This window comes from Pongo pygmaeus, chromosome 17 (genome assembly GCF_028885625.2).
Source record: "Pongo pygmaeus isolate AG05252 chromosome 17, NHGRI_mPonPyg2-v2.0_pri, whole genome shotgun sequence".
Taxonomy (NCBI): Eukaryota; Metazoa; Chordata; class Mammalia; order Primates; family Hominidae; genus Pongo; species Pongo pygmaeus.
In genome coordinates this window covers 77780071-77806094 of record NC_072390.2, presented here as the reverse complement: position 1 = coordinate 77806094, position 26024 = coordinate 77780071, and the positions used below count along the sequence as shown (strand labels likewise).

Below are 26024 nucleotides of genomic sequence, written 5' to 3'. Positions count from 1 at the left end.
TTACCCTTTGGCATCTAAAATGCTCCCTGTGAAACATACATTAGAGATTACCACAAATTCCTAAACACACCAATAAAAATAAGCAACTAAATATATGGCATATTTCGAAGCCACCACACTAAGTGACTGGACATTTAAAAACTACGTTAATGCTTTCTGCAGTACTAACATGACTTTCTTCAATACACATTATACATTTAATTCCTGGTATTAAATATATGTATATAAGAGGGGGGTATATGTGCATGCGTGTACTTATCAACTTATTACTCTGGAATCTTAGCAATAAAAATTTTTCTTGGACAATGGAAGTGGGAGACAAACACCTCATAGTAGTGTGTAATGAAAGAGAAACTGGTGGCCGGGCACAGTGGCTCACACCTGTAATTCCAGCACTGTGGGAGGCCAAGGCCGGCAGATCACAAGGTCAGGAGTTCGAGACCAGCCTGGCCAATATGGTGAGACCCCCGTCTCTACTAAAAATACAAAAATTAGCCAGGCGTGTTGGCGCGCACCTGTAGTCCCACCTACTCGGGAGGCTGAGGCAGAAGAATCGCTTGAACCCGGGAGGCAGAGGTTGCAGTAAGCCGAGCCGAGATCGTGCTGCACTCCAGCCTGGGCGACAGAGCAAGAGTCCGTCTCAAAACAGAAAGAAAGAGAAACTGGTATAAAGCCTAGTTTTTTCCAAAGAGCAGCACAACAGCAGCTTCACCAGTTACTCCGATACCACATAGGAAGTCCCCTAGGCCTACCTTCCCCATGTTTAAAGCAACAGAAAGAACAAAACAGAAATCTTTTATTGCAGTGTAAAATTTTAAAATTCTCTACCTTAAACAAATCAAAACCACTGCCTTATATTACACAGTACAAAGTACAAGCTGATAATATGTCACTTGGTATGCTTTGTTTTGCTTTTTTAAAAGAAAAGTCAATGAAAGAAGCTGGACTCAAACACATGTTGTGTGCTCCATTTAGATCAAATACAAAGACAAGTGAAACTACTTCATGATGTTCTAAGTCAGGATAGTGATGATGTTTAGGGTAATAAAGAGAAGGGTACAAGGACGGCTTCTGGAGTGCTAGCAACATTCTCTTCCTCAATATGTGTACTGGTTACATGGATGTGTTCACTTTGTGGAAATCCATCAAGTTATACACTCATATCTGCCTTTTCTATGTTTTTTTATACTTCTACAAATTTTCAAAAGGTTACAGAAGGAGGAGTAAGACCCCAGATCCTCTCCCCAATTCCAGCAGAGGACAGTTTATTCCCTGGAATAAAACGAACCACAGACCCCGATTCAAAGACATCAGGCATACTACATCACAGTATGACAAACAGGGAAACTGCTTTCTTTGGCCCTTCATTTGACCCAGGGAGGTAATTTGGAAGAGAGAGAATAGTCTGTCAAAGCATCAGGGAGGTAATTTGGAAAAGAGAGAATCGTTTGTCAAAGTATAGAGCAATAAGAGAATGAAAACCACTGAGTTAATTTCTTATTTAGTTATACATACAGCTTGAGTATTCTCAATGATTCTTCTTCATCTTGAGATTTTAAACAACAGCTGAAAGATGGCTCATGTCCAGTGACTTGGTTTACTTTTATATTCAAAATATTTCAGTCTCAGTATAATATACTCATTTTCTGAGATGCTGATTATTGAACACATGGTCTCTAAAAAGATAATTCCAGAAGTCCATCTGGGTAACATCAAAGACTCCTTTATCTCCTTTCATACCACATGGCTCAGTAATACTGTCTTATCAGACACGTGTTCTTTCCAATTATTTTTCTGATCAATGAAAGGTTTGGGAAATTAGAGAAAATAAATGTATTAACTAAATTTGTACATTTAATGTTAATGTTTACATATACAATTTTAAGATACAACTTTTTTTTTTTTTTTTTTGAGACAGTGTCGCTCAGTCACTCAGGCTGGAGTGCAGTGGCGCCATTTCGGCTCACTGCAACCTCTGCCTCCCAGGTTCAAGGGATTCTTCTGCCTTAGCCTCCCGAGGAGTTGGGATTACAGGTGTGCGCCATGACGCCTAGCTATTTTTTTGTATTTTTAGTAGAGATGGGTTTCACCATGTTGGCCAGGCTGGCCAACATGACCTCAAATCATCCACCCACCTTAGCCTCCCAAAGTTATAGGCAAGATACAATTTTTATCTAAAATAGTCTGAAGTTATCCCTTATTGATTTGGTACACATACAATGCTACAGAAACTGGCTTATGGAAGTTAAAATGAATAAGACATGATAGTCAAAGGATGACGGTATAATCTGTAGTATTGTTTAATTCTTTGTAATTACTTGTGTCAAAATGTCTCTCATAAATTGAAAAGAAAAAAGTTATCAAGCATAATAGAAAACATTGTTCTGAAAACAGGGAAGTTAAATAAAAATCCACATATGGCTGGGCGCAGTGGCTCATGCTTGTAATCCCAGCACTTTGGGAGGCCAAGGTGGGAGGATCACAAGGTCAGGAGATCGAGACCATCCTGGCTAAAACGGTGAAACTCCGTCTCTACTAAAAATACAAAAAATTAGCCAGGCATGGTGGTTGGCGCCTGTAATCCCAGTTACTCAGGAGGCTGAGGCAGGAGAATGGCGTCAGCCTGGGAGGCGGAGCTTGCAGTGAGCTGAGATCGTGCCACTGCACTCCAGCCTGGGCAACAGAGCCAGACTCCATCTTAAAAAAAAAAAAAAAAAAAAAAATCCACATACTAAACCTTGAGATTCCTCCTCTCTTTTCCACTCATTACCCTGAATCTTGGCATGCATCGCCCTGGCAGAATACCAAAGGGTTTCTCTAGTAAATTGACACCCCCTGAGGAAAAGGTCCACACACTGTCTTTGCTGTGTAGCAGGCCAGAAGAACAAGCACATACCCTGGCTCCAGGAAGAAAAAAGTCTCCAAGAAAAAGGTGCTGAGAGGAATATAAGAATTCTGTTGGAAAGCTTACAAATACCAGGGGAAAAAGAAAAGTATACAAGTGATAAAGTGAGGCTGCTATCAAGCCAGCACAAGAAAGGAAATATAATCACTGCAATCAAATCCCTTAGCTGTGAATAAGTTCCAGGCTTATAATAACATAAACAGTGAGTACTTAACCAAAAATTAATACCTATATATTGAGAGGATAGGGGAAAGAGAAGTTAGTACATGTGGTGTGGGGTAGATGGAGTGTGAGACAATGTAAACGAATGAAATCCTTATCTTCCATAGTAATGAGTCAACATATAATGTCCAATAATGAAAAAATCAAAACACAGCAGTATACGCATAATATTCAGAAAAAGAAAGGAAAACAGCAGAAAGAGCCAAAAGATTCAAAAGGGTTGTCTAGGGAGCAGGACTTGGATGTAGGGATGGGCTGGAGCTTCAGGAACCTACTTCTTATTGTAAACTTCACTGCTTATTAAGATCTTTAAAAATCTATATAGGGTGTTACTTTGATGAAGGAAAAAGGCTTAAATTTTTAAAAATACAAAATAAAACAAAACCAAGAAATGTAAAAAACAGCGGGCAACAAAAATAGGGCTAACCTGCAGAGGGAAAATGACAACAAGACAATCAGCTCTCAAAGGTAGTGCAACAGACCAGGTGAGGGTTGAGAAGTACTTTTACTATAACAGCTGGGGAGAGAGGATGTGTGTAGTAGAGGGATGGGAGCAGAGGAGAAAAGAGGATGAGCTCAAAAGATATCACACAGAATCAACAGACATAGGGGATAAAGTCGGTGACTCTGTAAGAACTAAAAGGCAAGACAGAATCTGAATCCTCCTGAAGTGGGTCATGCCCAAAATATCCCTCCACCTGGATATTTATTCCACAAATACTGGCTCTTTGGGAGCATTTTAATTTTTTTTGTTTAGGTTTAAAATGTTTGGATTATTATGAAATACTCAAATTAAAAAAATGCAGAAAACTGTAACATTCATCAGCATTAACTATACAGCGTTTTAAAATACTAACCTTTTGGGCCAGGCTTGGTGGCTCATGCCTGTAATCCCAGCACTTTGGGAGGCAGATGGGTGGACCACCTGAGGTCAGGAGTTTGAGACCAGCCTGGCCAACATGGCAAAACGCCATCTCTACTAAAACTACAAAAATTAGCCAGGCATGGTGGCAGATGCCTGTAATCCCAGCTACTCAGGAGGCTGAGGCAGGAGAATCGCTTGAACCTGGGGGGCGGAGGTTGCAGTGAGTCAAGATCGCCCCATTGTACTCCCGCTGGGCAACAGAGTGAGGCTCTGTCTCCAAAAAAAACCAAAACAAAAACAAAAACAAAAACAAAAACTTTTTGGCCTCTCATTTTTCTTTTTAAAGAAATAAACATTACAGATATAGTTGAAACCTTGTTCAAACCATTCACTAATCCCATCTCCCTGTCTCCCTAAAAGGTAACCATTAAACTGAATTTGGCAGTTAACATCCCCATAGACCCCAACTTTAAAAGAGAGCATTAGGTTGGATGAATTTTTTTTTTTTAACTTTTATTTTAAGTTCAAAGCTACAATGAGCAGGTTTGTTACACAGGTAAACGTGTGTCATGAGGGTTTGTTGTAACATATATTTCATTACCCAGGTACTACGCCTAGTATCTGTTATTTTTCCCAATCCTCTCCTTCTTCCTGCCCTCCAACCTCCAATAGGCCCCACTGTGTGTTGTTCCCCTCTATGTGTCCATGTATTCTCATCACTTGACACCCACTTATAAGTAAGAACATGCAGTATTTGGTTTTCTGTTCCTGCATCAATTTGCTAAGGATAACAGCCTCCAGCTCCATCCGTGTCCCTGAAAAGGATATAATCTCACTTTTTATGGCTGCATAGTATTCCATGGTATACAAGTACCACATTTCTTTATCCAGTCTATCATTGATGGGCATTTAGGTTGATAGTCTGGATGAACTGTAATGCCCCATTCTGTTCTAAGACATCAGGATTTGGCAGTATGATAGAAAGTCTTTGATGTTCTATAATAGAAGTGGAAAAGTCTACACTTCTGTGAAATATGCAAAAATATTACCCAATAATTTCAAACCTCAGAACACACTGATTGATGATAGTTCATGATGGGTAGCTCCAGAAACAAACAAAATGATAATAATGATTATAACCTTTCAGCCAAAAAGAAAAAAAAAAGCATATTAACTTTACTGTTTTGGTGCCAGTACAACTTTTTATTTTATTTTTGAGACAGGTTTTCCCTCTGTTGCCTAGGCTGGAGTGCAATAGTGTAATCATGGCTCACTGCAGCCTCAAACTACTGGGCTCAAACAATCCTCATGCCTCAGCCTCCCCAGTAGCTGAGACTACAAGCATGTGCTACTATACCCAGCTAATTTTTAAATTTTTCTTTATAGAGATGGGGTCTCATGACATTGACAGGCTGGTTTCAAACTCCTGGTCTCAAGCCATCTTCCTGCCTCAGTTTCCCAAAGTGTTGGGATTACAGGACTGAGCCATTGCATCCAGCCAGTCCAAAATTAATAACAATACATAGAGCATATAAAACCTAAGCTTAAGTATTTTGCAAACAAATCAGTCCTACCATTTGTCTTTAGTGAAAATGCGAGACTGAAGACAGAAAAATTATGTTTAAAGAACTGTGGTATACCTGTTATTAGATTCAAGTAATAGTTGTTTTTGAGGTTTTTTTCTGCAATTTAGACTAATCCTACTTATTCCCGTGAACCAACCAGTGATCTCTGCTGCTGCTCAGAAGAAATAAAAGGGATGGGTCATGTCAAAATCCTGATCAGTATTCTAATTCTGAGCAGGTACTGGACTCAGCTAGGGACCCCATATCAGCTTGGTTCCACAACAACTGCCTAGTTAATAGAAAGCCTTCTTATTTCGTTTACTTGGGATAATTTTACTTATTTTGTTTTACTATTGTAGAATATATTACTTTTGTACTCTTTGTGTAGGAATGCAGATAAGCTTACTGAATGTTTTCTTAAATCGAACACTTAACTATTCTTCCAGATAGCACCTCTTGTTGGAACTCACTGTTATCAATGGCCCTCGCCAGACCTACGCTTTGTGACTGACCTCCTCTCTACCTTGAATACAAGAGGCCCTCATAGTTAGGCAGGAATATCATTGTCCCTATTTAGCCTGAAGAAGTTACAGAAGATGGATCTTCATTCCTCTACAACCCTTAGGATTAAAGACCTCCTTATAAAAGGGAGGGGCAGCCAGGTGCAGTAGCTCACGTCTGTAATCCCAGTACTTTGGGAGGCCGAGGTGGGTGGATTACCTGAGGTCAGGAGTTCGAGACCAGCCTGGCCAACATGGTGAAACCCCACCTCTACTAAAAATACAAAAATTAGCTGGGAGTGGTGGCGGGCGCCGATAGTCCCAGCTACTCAGGAGGCTGAGGCAGGAGAATTGCTTGAACCCGGGAGGTGGAGGTTGCAGTGAGCTGAGACTGTGCCACTGCACCCCAGTCTGGGCAACAGGAGTGAGACTCTGTCTCAAAAAATAAAAATAAATAAAAATAAATAAATAAACAAATAAATTTTTAAAAATAAAAAAATAAAAGGGAAGGGGGAAATATGTCAGAGGCATTCGAACCTGAGTGACTCCATCTTTCAGGGGCTGGGTAAAATAAGGTTTACCCCTACTGGGCTGCATTCCCAGGAGGTTAGGCATTCTCACTCACAGGATGAAATAGAAGGTCAGCACAAGATACAGGTCACAAAGATCTTGCTGATAAAACAGGATGCGGTAAAGAAGCTTGCCAAAAAAACCAAAACCAAAATGGTGATGGAAGTGACCTCTGGTTGTCTCACTGCTCATTGTATGCTGATTATAATGCATTAGCATGCTAAGAGACACTCCCACCAGCACCATGAGTTTACAAATCCCATGGCAATGTCAGAAAGTTACTCTATATGGTCTAAAAAGGGGAGGGACCCTTAGTTCTGGGACTTGGCTACCCCTTTCCCAGAAAACTCATAAATAATCCACCCCTTGGTTTAGCATCTAATCAAGAAAGAACCATAGGCCGGGCACGGTGGCTCATGCCTGTAATCCCAGCACTTTGGGAGGCCAAGGTGGGTGGATCACTTGAGTCCAAGAGTTCAAGACCAGCCTGGCAACATGGTGAAACCCCATCTCTACTAAAAATATAAATTCTAGCTGTGCATGGTGGTGGTGCATGCCTGTAATCCCAGCTATTTGGGAGGCTGAGGCAGGAGGATCACTTGAGCCCGGGAGGCGAAGGTTGCTGTGAGCCACCACTGCACTCCAGCCTGGGTGACAGCAAAACAATGTCTCAAAAAAAAAAAAAAAGAAAAAAAAAGAAAGAACGAACCATAAAAGTAGCCAACCAGCAGCCCTTAGGGCTGCTTTGCCTATGGAATAAGCCATTCTTTATTCCTTTACTTTCTTAATAAACTTGCTTTCAATTAAAAAAAAAATACCACAGTGATAACTTTCATAGTATACGTCAGCTACAGGGGACAATCAGGAATTGCTGGAGCAAAATATCCTTATTAGAGTCTCGACTGCCTATGTAATTAATTCACTGCAGCACCAAACTGTCCCAGTTGTCATTATATTCTTCTCTATTCTTTTCTTCCAGGCAATATTAACAGTAAAAATATTCTTTAAAAAAATTGTAATGCCAGTTTTACTTAAGAATGTCCTTGATGACACACGAAAGTTATTTCTTATTACATCTCAACCCCTGAGTATATGTCTTTTTAATTTTCTGGGTGATAAAATAGGAAGCACACAAAAAACACTTCTGGTACACTGAAGTATGATAGTTATCTCAAGGAAAACACTTATCTGATGATGTGAGTTGTGGGCCAAACCAGTCGCTATTTATAGAGAACCCCATTTTTACTTGAAAGAACAACTGACAAACTATTAGTATTCATACTTGGGTATTTGGCAGACATTTTCTCAAAAATGAAGTGAGAAGGCTGCTTACCAGAAAACAACGGATGGCATGTGCTGCCAATAACGGCCTTCAAATTTCTAACGAAAAATTAAAATTTTGGAAAACTCGTTTCCACAGTAAGCTTAACAACATCCCAATACTTAAAAGACTTTACTGATAAGATCAGTGGCGATATTGGCTGGGCGCAGTGGTTCACACCTGTAATCCCAGCACTTTGGGAGGTCAAGGTGGGCGGATCACTTCAGGTCAGGAGCTCGAGACCAGCCTGGCCAACATGGTGAAACCCCACCTCTACTAAAAATACAAAAAATTAGCCAGGTGTTGGGGGAGCTCCTGTAATCCCAGCTACTTCAGAGGCTGAGGCGGAAGAATTGCTAGAACCCGGGAGGCAGTGGTTGCAGTGAGCCGAGATTGTGCCACTGCACTCTAGCCTGGGTGACAGAGTGAGATTCCGTCTCAAAAAAAGAAAAAAAGAAGAAAAAAAAAAAAAGATCATGGTGATATTAACAAATGTGAATTCTTAAAATTCCATAATAAAATATATTAACATTTGGAGTATCTGTGTTACACAAAGAAGTAGTACTCTCCAAATGACCAACACTTAATGCAATAAAGTGATGCATGGGTAAAGAGTCAAATCAAACTGCAAGTCAGATCAATGGATCTTACCGTTAAAGAATTCAAAAAGCTCACGAATAGGGTTTTAGATTCCATTTTAGAATTAACATTTAAGAAATGACCACTTGTCAAGTTTTGGTATAGTATCAAGGAAGGATATTCACAATTACCTGAAAAGACAATTAAAATACTCTTCCATTTTCCAATTACATCCACAAACTTTATAAGCAAGTATTGGATTATTTTTTCTGGATGTTAAAAACCACAAACAGAATCACAATCATTATCATATTTTAATTCCTGATCATATCGGTCATGTAAAAACAAATGGACTAGCAATTATTTATTTAAAAGTTATATTCTTTGCAGTTACATAGTCTTACATATTTGCAACAAATATATAAGTATCAAAGGTTTAATTTACCACAGAATGAAGACTGATCACTGCTCCAAAGAGGAAAGGAAGTGAATGTGGTAAATTCTTAAATCTGTTTTGGAGACATGCAAGTCAAGTCCCTCTTTTCTAGTTTAAATGAGCAGATTCTAGGCCAGGCGTGGTGTCTCACGCCTGTAATCACAGCACTTTGGGAGGTGATTGATCCCACAGCACTTTGGGAGGTGGGAGATCACTTGAGGTTAGGAGTTCAAGACCAGCTGGCCAACATGGTAAAACCCCGTCTCTACTAAAAATACAAAAATTAAGAGAGCGTGGGCGCCTGTAATCCCAGCTACTCGGGAGGCTGAGGCAGGTGAATCACCTGGGCCCAGGAGGAGGAGGTTGCAGTGAGCCAAGATCACGCCACTGCACTCCAGCCTGACACAGAGCAAGACTCTTGTCTCAAAAAAATAAAAAATAAAGGAGCAGGTTCTATTTATTTAACATGTGACTCCTGAAACCCACACACTAATCACCCAGATGACATGATGTAAATTGATTTAAACGCTGGTTCTTAAATTTCTAAGGAAATATCTTTTTATGGGAAAAAATGACCTTTCATAAATTTCAAAAGAAACAATTTAATCTGAACAAACACCTGAAGTTCAGAAATAACACACCAAATGTTATTAATGTTTTGCAGATGCATTTTTAGATAGGAATAAAAGTTGTTTAAGGAGAATTGTTCTTACACAACTCTATCCAGTTAATAAATATCGTAAATCATTAGTTTCAAAAGCAAGAACCTTAAAAAAAATTTCAGATTGAGAATTGGTAATGTCTTCACTAATAAACAAAGTCCTATTACCCTGTTATCTGAAAGAGAAAGTTTACACACTAGCTTTTCTCGTGAGAATATTCAAGAGATAACAAGCAGAAGTTCATTCTGCCCCCACCCCTTCCTAATGATCTACCCATTTCTGCAGGCTTACCTTTGCAGTTCATTAAGCCCCCTGACAGCTGGAAGGCTAGGGTTTTGCCTTAGGAAGTTTTGTTTTAAATTCAGATGAGTGAGGTCTTGGCTGTAGAAGAGGTTGGCAGGCAGATGTTCCAGGCTACAACATGAGAGGTCCACTGAGCTAATGCGCTGGGATGCAACCTAAAGGGGGATAAAACTTAATTTTAATATCATCCACTTATCCTATAACTACTTTCTATGGATAGAAATAAGATAATCCCAATTTGGAATAGATATTCTATGAAAGTAGCACTGTTAGTCCAAATATAAACCAACAGAGTATTCAGTCATGTGCTGCATACCAACCTTTCAGTCAGTAACATATCACACACAGCAGTCCCACAAAATTATAAAGAAGCTGAAAAAGTCCTATCACTTAGTGATATGGCAGCCATCATAATGTCACAGCACAACACACTGCCTTCTATGTTTAGATACACAAATATTTACCATTTTGTTATAACTGCCCACAGTATTCAGTACAGTAACATGCTACACAGGTTTGTAACCCAGGAGCAATAGCCTAGGTGTGTAGTTGGCTACACCATCTAGGTTTGTGTAAGCACACACTGATGTTTGCACCATGAAGAAACTGCCTAACAACACATTTCTCAAGATATATCCATCATTAAGTGATGCATGTCTGTACTTAGTACTTGAGCCAAGTACTTTATAAAAGCAGGAAAATGTCCCTGCCTGGAGGGTATGTACAGTAACCTAGCATAGGAGACAGGCTGGAAAGAACATAGATTACTCCATCGAGTTTAGTGATATCAGTAATCTCCTCCAATGTAGGAGTTTTATTCCTGAAAACATAAGGAATAATTCTCTCCAACGGAAAGTGAATTCAGAGCTATAGAGTAAATACACAGTCAAGAGACAGATACTAAGATCAAAACTGAACATATGAAAGCCATTGTATATACTGATTCAAAATAGCACAAATAAAGAAAAAGACCAAGACCTTTACATTGACCTTGTACACATCTTCAATTAATGGTATAGTAGAATCAGATTCCATTGCCTGTCTGCTACAAACTTTTCAGGCTGCCTCTCCCACAGTTTCAGTGAAATGCTTAGAAATTCATTGTGCTTTGCTTCATGTAAGTATTTTATGTAAAACTTATTTTATGTCTAAATATTTATCCAGATGTTCAATGCCTTCGTGGTTAAATGACTCCTCCCACGGCCAGGATCTCAGGGCTAAAGACCAACTTTTATCTGGGAAGCAGAAAACGCACTGACCACCCTGTATTTCTCAAATGCTCTTCCCAATATTGTAGGTAACACAGTGCCAATTTATGCTAAAGCACATGGCTTCAGCCCCACCTCCACACATCTTGGTTTTCTCTCCTCACAGAGGCAATGGGAGTATAGTTCTAAAACTTTGGTTAATTCCCCCTATTTATCTTTACCAAAGCTTTAGGGCAGAAACTTCACTGCTTATCTGTGATCAGTGTGATCTCTTTTTCTTTTACCAAACCCCAGGTTTCTGTTCCTAATTACACAAGGCAGTAGAACGTAGTCCTTAGGTGTATGGTTCTGAGTTCAGTGTCCAGATTCATAGCCCAGCACCACCACTCAGGAGCTGAGATAACCTGAATAGATCACTGATCTAAGATCCAGTTTTCTCATCTGTATAACACGTATAAAGATGGTACCTACTTCTACATGCCTAGCACAGAAAAAGCACTCAATAAATGTTAACTGCTATTACTAATACTAGTACTACTACTAACACTACCATTTCCAAATCAAATCATTCACATTTCACTTTTTATTAAAAAATATTTCTAGATAATAAAGTAGGGGCAAGGTCTTGCCACATTGCCCAGGATGGTCTCAAACTACTGGGCTAGGCTGATCCTCTCACGTCAGCCTCCCAAAGTGCTGGATTACAGGCATGAGCCACCACACCCAGCTTCATTCACATTTTATATCCACTAAAATCCATACTCTCCTGATGCTAAAAGTATCCAGAAGTAAATCTGCATAAGATACATTCTGCTAGATCGGGTATGGTGGCTCACATCTGTAATCCCAGCACTTTGGAAGGCCAAGGCAGGTGGATCATTTGAGGTCAGAAGTTCGAGACCAGCCTGGCCAACGTGGTGAAACCCCGACTCTACTAAAAATACAAAAATTAGCTGGGCATAGTGGTGCGTGCCTGTAATCCCGGCTACTCAGGAGGCTGAGGCAGCAGAATTGCTTGAACCCACGAGGCAGAGGTTGCAGTGAGCTGAGATCGTGCCATTGCACTCCAGCCTGGGCAACAGAGAGAGGCTCTGTCTCAAAAAAAAAAAAAAAAAAAAGTTATGCTGATGGAATATTTGAGCTTAGGAGAAATTACTGTGCACACATGAAAGCTAAAGGTATACTGGGGTGAGAAAGGCTGGGCAGGACTTATCTCTAAAGACTTTACCGAGAAAGTCTGAGTTTGCATTTTACCAATTTTATCTTTCTGTGAATTTTCACTATTAAATAAGAAAAAGAAACTTCCAAACAAGGCCAAATCACTCATATAAAGAAAGATGTAAAAAGAGATAGAATGTTAATGGGCCTGAAAGTAGGTGCAAAAGCACCACTCCACACAGGATTCCTATGGCATTCATAGGAAGTGGATGGGAACCTGTTTATAGAAAGTGAGTTTGAAAGCTCCGCTAGTTAGCGGAATCATTCATTCAAAAATATGTGTTGAGCATCTACTTAATGGTGTGTGGCAGGCCTTTTATTTCCTGAGATACAACAGGAAAACAAGACAGACACAGTCTCTGCCCTGAATGAGCACACATCAAGAGGACAGGGTAATTAAGATACTACATGATAACTGTTACAAGAATAGGAAGTGCAAGGACACAGAACAGAATCCCAGGGTTCAGAAAAGGATTCCCAGAGGATGTACTGTCCAAGCCCAAACTTGAAGCCTCAGTAGAAATGTGTGTTTTTTGCCCCAAATCCTTTCTCCTTCAAACTCATGATCCTAAGGGGAACTGCAAACAAAGTACCCAGATACTCTGGATTCGTGGGTAGGCATGCACTCCAGGTCTGAGCAATCTGAGTGTCCTATCTGCTGAAGCCACAGACTGATCCAACAGGTGCTAGCATGGGACCCAAGCTAGGTTAATCAGAAGACTTCTCTGGGATTTACACATTCTGAAACCAGGATAGAAAGAGAACCAGTTGCTTAGAGCTGCAGTTAAAATGAAGGAACTAGATCCATATGTATCAATCTGACTTGATACAAATGCAAACTGCAGCATGACACATTCCATTTATGAAAACAATTTTTAATACAACACACACACCTCCATATATTAGATGGATGATAGTTATATGTGCAATATATACCGTGAGATCATAAATTTCTATTGCTTTAAGCCACCAAGGGTTTGCTAATATGTTACAGCAGCCACAGGAAACTAATGCAACCCTTCTTTATTTTTTCCATTGTACTTTTCATTTTCATTCATTCAACATGTTTACTGAATATCTACTAGAGGTGCCAATTACTGTTCTAGGTGAGCCCTTAATATACTTCAGAAAACAACATGAAGATCCCTCCCCTATTAAGCTTTCTTTACAAATAAATAAATTATATGTTAAAAAAAATTGGTAAGCACTACAGGTGAAAAAAAAAACCAGCTTGAGAAAGGGGGTCAAGACTGCTGGGAAGGTGGTGGATTGTAATTTAAATAGGTTAGTGAGAGTGGTCCCCACTGAAAAGACCACATTTAGAAAGGAAAAACAGGAGAAGTTGGCTGATAGGATTTATCTGGGAGAAGATGCTGCCGGGCAGAGGAAGTACCCAGAGTTAGGGCCCTTAGAGAAGCATGCCTTAGCGAGGCATGGTGGCTCATGCCTGTAATCCCAGCACTTTGGGAGGCTGGGGTGGGAGGACTGCTTGAGCCCAGAAGTTCGAGACCAGCCTGGGCAACATAGTGAGACCACCAACTCTACTAAGAAAAAAAATTTTAAATTAGCTGGGCGTGGTGGTGCGTGCCTATAGTGCCAGCTACTTGGGAGGCTGAGGTGGAAGGACCACTTGAGCCCAGAAGGTCGAGGTTGCAGTGAGCTTTGATCACACCACTGCACTCCAGCCTGGGCAATAAAACCAGATCCTGTCTCAAATTTGTAAAAGGAGCATACTTGGCATGTCCGAGGGACCTGAGAACACTAATAATAAGGAGACAGTGACTGGCAATGAGGTCAGAAGGTAAAGGGGCAGGGGATATGGGGTAAGCAGCAGACCCTGTGGGACCTTCAGGCCTTGTAAGGACTCTGGCTTTTAAGGTGAGTGAAATGGGATGTGTGGAAAGGTTCTGAGAAGTGTGAGGTAATCACCAACATACAGTCGACGCTCCATATCCACTGGGGATTAGTTCCTGGACCCCAGCAGGTACCAAAATCCACGGATGCTCAAGTCCCTGACATAAAATGCCATAGTACGCTCAGCCCCCTGTGTTGGCAGGTTTTGATCCACCGTTAGTTGAATCTGAAAATGGGAAACTCGCAGGTAAGGAGGGCCTACTATACCTTGGAATTTTCTTATTTTTTCTCCATCTTTGTCTCTAGATTGTAAGCTCCATAAAGGAAAGGATTTTTCTATTTTGTTCACTGATATAACCCCACGTTGAGTACTTGGGAGGACTCTCAAAACATCTTGCTGGAAGAATGGCCAGAAGACAACCTTATACCTCCTCCTTTCTCACCAGGCGGCCTCTGCATCTGGTGCATCCTTTCATGTGGCAACCACTTTGAAGAAGACAAATTCCATTTCAAATGAAGCATCCCACTAAATACTCCCTTTGGACAACTAAGAGAAAATGATTTAGCATCAAGTTGTATTGGCTTCCTTTCCTCCTTCTAGACTGCAAGCTGTTTCTGCTGGAAACAAGGACGAGGAAACCACATTAATGAGGCTACAAGTAAGGGCAGTCCTGTGTGAGCTATGCAGAACTAGGAACGTCTATCGTGAGAACATAAATTCAACATGTTAACATGGCCATGAGGCAGTGAGCTGCATAGGTGACCACAAAAGCTACCACTAGCTACACCGCTGCCCAGTCCCATGAGCTGCAACAGAATGGGAGATTTAAGTGCTTCTACTCAGAGCAACCTGGGCACATCAGGGCTCTACCACAAAGAGAGGACAGCACTTTACTTAGAAGGTATGGCTTGATTCCCAAATGAGAAAACTACCATTTTGGGCTATCCAAAGAAACTGTGACCCACCTACACAGCAGCTATTAAAACTGAGATCCTGCCTGAAATAAGAAAGACCTACATACATGAAAAAAATATTAATCAAAAAACCACATGCACACCTCAGAGCAAGTAGCCTTTATTATTCTAGCATTTTCCTTTTCCAAGTAACAATAATAATAGTTAACATTTAAGTAGTGCCTTCTTTGTGATAGGCACTCTTCCAAGAGCTTAAGATACAATATGTAGCTTCATCTTCACAACAACCCTGTGCAGTAAGAACTTACTCCTGTTTCAAAGATAAAGGTTAAACTGAGTCACAGAGTGTGCACCCAAGGCCACTTAGTTCAAAAAGTAGCAGGATCAGGCTGGGTGCAGGGGCTCACGCCTGTAATCCCAACACTATGGGAGGCCGAGGTGGGTGGATCATTTGAGGTCAGGAGTTTGAGACCAGCCTGGCCAACATGGTGAAACCCCTTCTTTACTAAAAATACAAAAATTAACCAGGCGTGGTGGTGGGTGCCTATAATTCCAGCTACTCGGGAGGCTGAGGCAGGAGAATCACTTGAACCTGGGAGGCGGGGGTTGCAGGGAACCAAGATTGAGCCATCACACTCCAGCCTGGGTGACAAGAGCAAAACTTCATCTCAAAAAAAAAAAAAAAAAAAGGTAGCAGGATCAGAGTTCGAACAAGAGCCTGTACTATTAACTCTATGCCATCAGGTCAAGACCTGGATCTCACCAGAAGGGAGGCTCCTCTAATCCCCATCATAAAATAACATAACTAGAGCAAAGAAAATTAGATGTACTCCTCAGGATATGTTTAAGCCTTAGAAATGAAGACAAGGTGGTCAGAGACAGTGAGTCCTCCTCGGGAGAAGCAGTAGAGACCATCTGCTGACCAAATACAGATTTCTGAGGAGGGGTGAATCCCCATGGGGCATTATTCCTTGACATCATAGGCTCTGCCCACTCCAATCCCACACAACTTATCCAACTGGGCAACAGTGATGCCATCCAGTGAGCACCTAATCAAAATTTTAAAGGTTACAGGAAAAGTATAAGAGGTTATAGAAATTTGGGAAGTGAAACAGGCATATATAGAAAGTGCCTCAAATCTTTGTTACAGAAAGCTTCTAAAGGATCTCAGAATATAAATTCCTTTTGGCAAAAGCTACTGTACTTATAACCACAGATGAGATAGTTGAAGGCACAAAGGTGAGGTCCACAAAACTTGACATACAGGAGAAAGGGCACCAGCTTAACAGTATGTGGGGTAGGTAGGAACAGTTCTACTTACTAGCAACATGACTTTGAATAAGTCACTTCGCCTACCTGTCCTTCAAGTTTCCTTATCTCTAAAATAGACTAAGTCCTGTCTTATAGACTAATAGACCTGCCCTGATCACCTTAACAAGTTGCTGCAGTAATACCATTTTATTCATTTTAAAAAATCAGGAGAGGCTCTGTAGACCAAGTATCCCCACAGCAATGTCTACCACTGCAAGCAATAAAAGTCTATAAAATAAAAAAGACTACGATGTAAGCCAATGTTCTTGTTGTCGAGCAGTTATACGGATAAACTGCAATCAGCCAGACCATCAATGAACTACAAATGAAGAGATTCAAGTTGTGATCAGTTGAAGGTAACTGTGGCATAGAAAGTCAGTTTTAGTCTGTATTAACAATAACAGGCTGGGGGCAGAGGCTCACGTCTGTAATCCCAGCACTTTATAGGGTCGAGGGGGGCAGATCACCTGAGGTCAGGAGTTCGAGAACAGCCTGGCCAACATGGGGAAACTCCATCTCTACTGAAAATACAAAAATTAGCCGGGTGGGGTGGCGGGCACCTGTAATCCCAGCTACTCAGGAGGCTGAGGTAGGAGAATCGCTTGAACCCGAGAGGCAGAGGTTGCAGGGAGCCAACATTGCGCCACTGCACTCCAGCCTGGGCAACAAGAGCGAGACTCCATCTCAAAAACAAAACGAAACAAGAACAAAAAAAAAGAAAAAAGAAAAAAGAAAAAAAATTAAGGCTAATTGAGTTAGTAAATTAAATGGGACTTTTCTACCACAATGGACACATCCTGAGAGATACATCAAAATGAACATAATTTCCAACTACCTGCTCAGGTGGTCTCTTTTTTTCCCAAATGACTTGTAAATATACATGAGGGAAGGAGGGTTCATTTGGTCCTCAAAATATTTCCTCTAAAGAACACTGCACTATAAAAAATGCTAATGTGAACAACAAAATTTTCAGATGACTCAATGGGTGGCCACACATTTCTAACATATAACTCAGCTTGACACTTTCCTAAGTCATTTCTTTGCCTATTATTAGGACTCTTATGACAAAAATGTCCCTTCTCTGAGTGTAGCTGGGTTGCATTTGTAAACCAATCTATCTGTCCTATCCTTACCCTATCCCTGCCACGCTTTCGAAATTCTCATCTTCCCTTGCAAGAGGACTGTACTCTGCATCATTGCCATTACTCTTCTTGGTTCAGTTAGTGGATAACCGTCTTTCACAGGCAAGGGAAAGTTCACAGTAACATTAATGTGATGATTTTGGCCCCTCTATACTTTAGTAAAGTTATATTTATCCTTATTATGTGCAGGGCATGCTCAAAATTAACCAGAATGACTCTAAAAGGCTCGGTCAAAGCAGCTGAAATAGCACAAATAATTCTGCTTGTGTGTGGTGAAAGACTGCTGTCAACCTGCCAGGCACGGTGGCTCACGCCTATAATCCCAGCACTTTGGGAGGCCAAGGCAGGCGGATCATGATGTCAGGAGATCGAGACCATCCTGGCTAACACAGTGAAACCCTGTCTCTACTAAAAATACAAAAAATTAGCCGGGTGTGGTAGCAGGCGCCTGTAGTCCCAGCTACTCGGGAGGCTGAGGCAGGAGAATGGCATGAACCCAGGAGGCGGAGCTTGCGGTGAGCCGAGATTGGGCCACTGCACTCCAGCCTGGGCGACAGAGTGAGACTCCATCTCAAAAAAATAAAATAAAATAAAATAAAATAAATAAATAAATAAATAAAAATTAATTACATCATATATCTTCATAATGTTCCAATAAAAGCATATCAAAGCTACCAGTTTTATACTTATGAAATTCTACCTGGAATTTCAGAATCTCACGATTTCTTTTTCTTAAATGGTTAAATGAGATGGAAAAACATATATAAGAAATAAAATATGGGCCAGGCACAGTGACTCATGCCTGTAATCTCTACACTTTGGGAGGCTGAGGCGGGAGGACCACTTGAGTCCAGGAGACTGAGGCCAGCCCAGACAACACAGCAAGACCCCATCTCTACAAAATTAAATTAAAAAATTGGCCAGGTGTGGTGGCACATGCCTATAGTCCCAGCTACACGGGAGGCTGAGGTGGGAGGAATCCTTGAGCCCGGAAGCTTGAGGCTGCAGTGAACTATGATTGTGCCACTGCCCTCCAGCATGGGTGACAGAGGGAGATCTTGTCTCAAAAAAAAAAGAAAAAAGATTACGCAAATTATACAACATTTAAAATGATTCGAGGTAATGACATAGCAAATCAATGAATACAACAGGAAAATCCAGACAGGCTATCATCAATAGGTTAAAAATGAGAGATGGGCTGGGCGCAGTGGTTCACGCCTGTAATCCTAGCACTTTGGGAGGCCGAGGCAGGCAGATCATGAGGTCAGGAGTTTGAGACCAGTCTGACCAACATGATGAAACCCTGTCTCTACTAAAAATACAAAAATTAGCCGGGTGTGGTGGCGCACACCTGTAATCCCAGCTACTCAGGAGACTGAGGCAAGAGAATCTCTTGAATCTGGGAGGCGGAGGTTGCAGTGAGCTGAGATCACACCACTGCACTCCAGCCTAGGCGACAGAGCGAGACTCTGTCTCAAAAATAAATAAATAAATATGAGAGATGGTATTCTGTGAGGGCAAGAGCATTTGGGAGAAGTAGGATCTATGATTTTAAAATGATGGGCTATGAGGTACCTGTTAAAATATAGTTAAAAGACCCAAAAATAAGAGTATGGAAAGAACTGCAGGCTGGGGAAGAAAACAAAACAAAATCTCTGGCTCACTGTTCAAGGACCAAGCTATAACAATATTTAAAAAGCCAATCAAGAGAACTCCAGACCAACAGATCCTCCAAGGTATCCTCAGCTCTCTTTGCCAGCAGAGGTGAGGGGATGGGGATGAGGAGGCAGCATGCACAGGGCCATCAAGCTAACCTGAATGAATCATTCAATAAACATTTGTTATTTGCCTTTTATGAACCAGGAACTGTACCAGGTACTGCAGAGATGCAGTCTTTGTCTCCAAAAGCTTAGCCTCTTGAGGACACACACATCTAAATAACTGTAATTCACTAAAGAGGATGCAGCGGTGCCATAAGAGCACACACACGGCCAAGAACAATCCTCAGAGCTCCACATCGACAGCATCAGTGCCGACACAGTCCCCTCCCTTGACAAAATGAGCCACATATTCGCAGACACTTCTGCTGCATTTGTCCAGTGAGCGCATCATGAGGCCAAAAGTGAAAATGTGGACTCTTTAGGAGTCAGAAGCAACAGTATAGGGTCAGAGGAGATGTCACTAACAGCTTTCCAAAATCATGAGCCACCGATGTCACTCTAACAGTTATCTCCCTTCCACACACACAAACCCCATTGTGTTTCTCAGTAACAACAAAAAAATAGAGTTCAGCTTGGGTGGAGATCAAATCTGAACTCAGAGTTCCTTCCTCAGTTCCTTATTGGCAAAATATGTATAAACAATCTCTTTAAAATGTTACTACCTGAGAATGTTTCTGAACGTCATGGCAGCATTCCCCCAAAGGTGTCATCGCCTTGACAAAAGAGAAATGAACCACAAAAAAAACTTACATTCTAGCTTTCTATTAAAATACATAATACAAATACTATTCAAGTGGTTCTACTACTACAAATGAACTACTTGTTTTTTTTCCCCCCGAGATGGAGTCTTGCTCTGTCACCCATCCTGGAGTGCAGTAGCACAATCTCGGCTCACTGCAACCTCCACCTTCCAAGTTCAAGCAATTCTCCTGCCTCAGCCTCCTGAGTAGTTGGGATTATAGGCACCTGCCACCACACCCAGCTAATTTTTGTATTTTTAGTAGAGACGGGGTTTCACCATGTTGGCCAGGCTGGTCTCGAACTCCTGACCTTGTGATCCACCTGCCTCGGCCTCCCAAAGTGCTGGGATTACAGGTGTGAGCCACCACACCTGGCCTGTTTTGTTTCTAAATACCAAAAAAAAAAAAAAAAAAAAAAAAAATTGATGTTTAATTTCCAAGTCTAATATACAAGGTTCAGTATGTTTAATACAGAGTTCACAGATTGTTTTTCCAATTACTCCACTACTTCCTGCTTTATAAAATAATAAATTAGACCAGGGGGTAGAAGAATTTAACACTTCAGAGTAGGTGTAGAAAATTTAATACTCTGGGTTAAAAATACTGGGGACTCAAAAAATCGTAAGTATGTAATGGGAACTAAACTTTAAAGGATATACATACATACATATATATATATATATATATATATATATATATATATACATTTCTTTTTTTTTTTTTAGAGACAGGGTCTTGCTATGTTGCCCAGGCTTGCCTTGAACTCCTGTCCTCAAGTGATCCTCCCCACTCAGCCTCCCAAAGTGTTGGGATTACAGGCATGAACCACCATCCACCATGCCTGGTAGATTTCTTTTCTTTTGAGACAGAATCTCAATCTATCACCCAGGCTGGAGTACAATGGTGCGATCTTGGCTTCGCCTCCTGGGTTCAAACAACTCTCCTGCCTCAGCCTCCTGAGTAGCTGGGATTACAGGCATGTGCCAGGACGCCTGGCTAATTTTTGTATTTTTAGTAGAGATGGGGTTTCACCATGTTGGCCAGGGTGGTCTCGAACTCCTGACCTCAGGTGATCCACCCGCCTCAGCCTCCCAAAGTGGGGGGATTACAGGCATGAGCCACTGCGCCCTGCCGCCTGGTAGATATATATTTAAATTGGTCTAAACCCTCAGATTAAAAGAATTTAACTTTAAAATATAACCTGACCAGATACAGATATCTGGTTAATCATATATGCTAAGTTCCTGATATGTCAATATTTGACCAGTTTGCAAAGAATCAGACAACAGTAGTTCCCTCACCATTGAAAACAGTTCAGTCTGCTTTGAATGACTCAGAAAGCATCTCAGATTTCTTAAGTAACTCTTGGTCATCATTTAAGAAGATCAATGAGCAATGTAAAGTGACTATGCTCAAGTGTCTTTTAGCAGCATACTCCAATAAATAGACTGCCTGAGAAACTACCTTTTGTCATAGTACTGGGCTGCCTGGATTCTGCTGCCAACTCTGTATATAAAGTGTTTTATTGAGATATTTTCAGTAAATCTTAGTTATTATTTAAATCTTTGTTTTCAGTCCCTTCCAACCACTGTAAAACACTGGAAGTACAATTAAGTAAAAGGAGTAAGGTAGTAGAACTTAATCCACAAAGCAGTAATTGAATGCTTTATGTATCAGTTCCCTCATCTGCAAAATGGGGATAATAATATCTAAGACATATTATCTTCTGGTATTAAAAACCAACCACAGGCTGGGCACAGTAGCTTGTGCCTGTCATCACAGTACTTTGGGAGGCCAAGGGTGGGAGGACTGCTTCAGCCCAGGAGCTCAAGGCCAGCCTGGGCAACATGGCAAGACCCCGTCTCTACAAAAAATACAAAAATTAGCTGGGAGTGGTGGCGCATGCCTGTGGTCCCAGCTACTCGGGAGGCTGAGGTGGGAGGATCACTTGAGCCAGGAAGGTCAAAGCCTGCAGTGAGCTGTAATCATGCCACTGCACAGCAGCTTGAGCGACAGAGTGAGACCCTGCCTCAAAAAAAAAAAAAAAAAAATCAACAAAAAACCAACCTCATAGAATTGTTATCAGCACCTACTTCACAGGGCTACTACAAAGTATCTTGAACAGTGCTTGCCAAATAGTAAAAGTTACCAAAATGTTAGTTATTACTATGTGCATTATTGTTGTCACTATAGCATCAATTTGGTACAGTAAATAATTATATTGTTTAGAAAATATGTCAACAAGTTGAGGGAGGAAAAGAGCAAAAATATTTTCTTTTAGGGCTAATCTCACAAATATAAATGGGTAACTAATTCACTTTGGACATAATGTCTAAAGCAAGGAAAATAATGGTCACATACTCTGTGCTGATCAGATGAGATCTGCAAGGATGTCAACAAATCAGAGAGCACCCAGAAAAAAAGCTATGAGATAAAGTATCTGAGAACCAAGCGACAGAAGGAATTGTTGGAATTCCCGGGGATACTTCTGCTGAAAATAGACTGCTAAGGAGCAGACAGGGCAGTGCCAGGGCACAGATCCCGGTAACTCAACAATATTGAGAGGTTATTAAATAGGAAAGGGAGTCGAATTTTCTTGCGTTGTACCAGATAGAAAAATTCAGGTCAATGAGTCAAAGCTAGAGGAAACAGACTTCAGCTCACTTATAAGGAAAAACTGTCACATCAGACACTACAGATGTTGGAAATGCCTACAGGCATGGGTGGGATGGTGTGAGAGTCTGGTCTTTTCCAAATTTTAAGTCTCTAAGAGTCATTTGTTGTTGAAGACTAGAATTCAAGGTTAAACTAAAGAATGCTTTCAAAGAAAATGTCAAATAACTGGTAGCACAATTATTTTAGAAAACTGCAGCTAATATTAATATTCCCTTCTTGTCAACTACCTTACGAGGGCCCTTACCAATATTAAAACAACATTTTACAACTTTAAAATGTAGCTGTAAGTTCCTCCCTTGAGCCCTAGAGGTTATTTTATTAAAGATAACATTATACAGATCAAACCCACAAGTATTTTAAAGTATAATAACAGAAGTACAGACCCCAACCAAACTTCTTTAAGGTTTCCTGGGAAAAATTTTCCAGAGTTCCACCAAGAATACATGAGGAACACATTTCCATTTGCTGAGGTCCTGGCAATCCACATGGAGCCTAGTGCCTGGCACAAAGAAAAGACAGAAGAGTCCTCTCTTTCCTCCCTCCCTCTCCCCATCTCTCCTTGCTGGACAGTGAGAACAACAACTGCTAATTCCAACACAGCTGGAGAAAGAAGGGGGAAGAGATGAGAAGACAGGAGGAAGGAAGATGGAAGTACATGGAATGCATTTAAAATGGCAATAGTCTAATTATACAAATGAGCACTGCTTCACAAAAACATGTTCTTTTGTTATGAGACGATAAGCAAACTAGGTATCTTTGCCATTTAAAACGAAATTATAAAACTTTAGAGAAAATAAAATTAAATAGTTCTAAACTGAAATAACTTTAGAACTGAAGTGAAAACCTCTTCTTCAGTAATATATTAACTAGGATTTCAGAAACAAGAGCCACTACAGGAAAAAAAAAAAAAAAAAAGGAATAGAAGGGATTAGCAGTGAGGAAATAAGACAGGTACAGATGAAGCATAATTATATCTGTAAAGAGATCATTCTATTATTTTCTACTAACTTAATTTTATGTGTAACAAAAAACTTAATACAATCCAAAATGTTACCTTCTCCCTAAATTCAAAGATGAATTTCTAAGTTCTCTAACTTCATAGACTGCTGCTTTCTAACTGTAACAAAGATTCCATAATGTAATTTTTTATATAACAAATCCATTACTGTATTGGAAAGTTAATTATAATACTAGGTAACTTACAGTCATATTTCTACAAGAAAATGAAATGGAACTAGCAGGAAAACTTACTGGCCAGCATTCATTTACTTTAGCTTCTTTTTTTTTTTTTTTTTTTTTCACACTTCTCAGACATGTGTGATATGATCTTTACAGGATATCTTTGCAAACTGCCTCTGCACATACTTGACCTATCCTTCCTGAAATGAATTTACTTTTCTTGTCTTCATGTTGAACACCTATTTATCCTTAAAAGACTCAGCTTGCCCACTGCCTCCTTGAAGTCTTCCTATACCCAAATATCTCATATACTAAATTTCCAAACTTTTCTCACAAACTTTTCTTGTCACTACAGAATTGGTACAAGGGCAATCTTCTCAGGATTCATGTCATTCAGACCCACAGTTTCATTTATTATCTTTTTTTTTTTTTTTTTTTGAGATGGAGTTTTGCTCTCATTGCCCAGGCTGGAGTGCAGTGGCACCATCTTGGCTCACTGCAACCTCTACCTCCTGAGTTCAAGCGATTCTCCTGCCTCAGCCTCCCGGGTAGCTGGGATTACAGGCACCTGCCACCATGCCTGGCTAATTTTTTTTTGTATTTTTAGCGGAGACGGGGTTTCACCATGTTGGCCAGGCTGGTCTTGAACTCAGGTGATCGACCTGCCTTGGCCTCCCAAAGTGCTGGGATTACAGGCGTAAGCCACTACACCCAGCCCCTTCATTCCATGTAGATTCTATGGTAGGCTTGTTAGATCAAAGGGCCCTTGATTCTTCATCCAAAAAAAATGGGTGTAAAATGTGAATTAAGGGTTTCGAGAAAAGCCCTTGACTCCTCAGTAGAACAGTATTGATAGCAAAGCTTCTTATCATTACAACCTCAAAGTTACAAACTACAGCACAATCCCTAAAGGACAAGTGGCAGACCATGCTAACAAAAGGCAGCAGACTTCCTGAACTACACTTCAAGTTAAGAGGCAAAATATGGGTAAAAGATGTCTAAGTCATATTAAAGGGTTCCTTGTAATTATATCTAATAACACAAATTGATACGTTGGAAACCTCAATCTTGTTATACTAGAATGATTTGACTCAACTGATAAGTATTCCTTCAGTAAAATCTAGACAGTAAGACATTGTTTTTAAGCAAGTGAAACCAAAAGTTCAATTGTGATTCACCATGTGTCTTACTCTTTTTTAAAAGTGTGATGTTTGCTCATTTCATGGGATCGTTTGGCATGAAATGTGGCTCCGATTTGCCTACACTGTGCATGTTTAGGGTGCACTCAAGTCACGGCAACCATAAGTTCACTGCAGTGACTTTTTCCCTCAAGTCAATGGCCTAGAATTAAACACTATGGTTAATACTGAGAGCTACACAGCAGGAGAGATAACGACTGTGACAGTCACAGTCACCTGCAACTGTCAGCCACTGATCAACACAGAGAAAGAGACATGCAGACAGGTTCATGGCCCTCCAGGAGGCCTGATTTTACAATGCTGCTTTCATCGTCACCATGTTATAACCAACTAAACCGGCCAGGTTTGAGGTCCTTGGAAGAGGTCATGCTGTGCCTTTTCCTTTTCCCTACACAAGAGAACTGGTACAATGTTTAAGATAAAATGCCTAAGATTAGACATCGTGTCCCTAACTGCAGGGCTCCATCACTTTCAATTCAGTCATGTTACTATTCAGATTCAAAATACTGAACTTAGAAATGTGCCATGTAGTAAACTGTTCTCATTTTCATCTAGCTAACCAATATTTGAGAGCATTCCATCTGTCTAATAAAAAGTTAAAAGCGTAGCTCACAATATGCCCTTTTCCACAAGTGTTGTATATTTTCTTGGGTACCACATGCTACATCACTATTTCAGGAATAAGGTACCTGAATCAACCCTCTAATCTTTATCTGAATTGTCCATTCTTTAAAAAACACACACACATAGATAACGGTGTTGTAAAAAGAGTAATTGTAAGAAGAGTCCTCATCTTCTAGAGTTATACACACACTTGTGAAAATAGTTGTGAGTGAAATAATGTCTGGGGTTTGCTTTGTAATAATCCAGAGAGAAAGGGAGCATACCGATAACAGCCCACTGGCCAGGAGATGGTAACTATGGAAGGCAAGT

At 40.6% G+C, this 26024-nt stretch overlaps 1 protein-coding gene across 1 annotated transcript in view; it reads right to left on the bottom strand.

Moving 5' to 3' along the window:
* The window catches only part of PHLPP1 (PH domain and leucine rich repeat protein phosphatase 1), a 257199-nt gene that overhangs the window by 103275 nt on the left and 127900 nt on the right, over positions 1-26024 (bottom strand). Inside the window, exon 4 of the mRNA XM_054460529.2 lies at positions 9917-10083. Within this exon, the coding sequence (XP_054316504.1) occupies positions 9917-10083 (167 nt within the window). The remainder of the gene's footprint in view (positions 1-9916; positions 10084-26024) is intronic.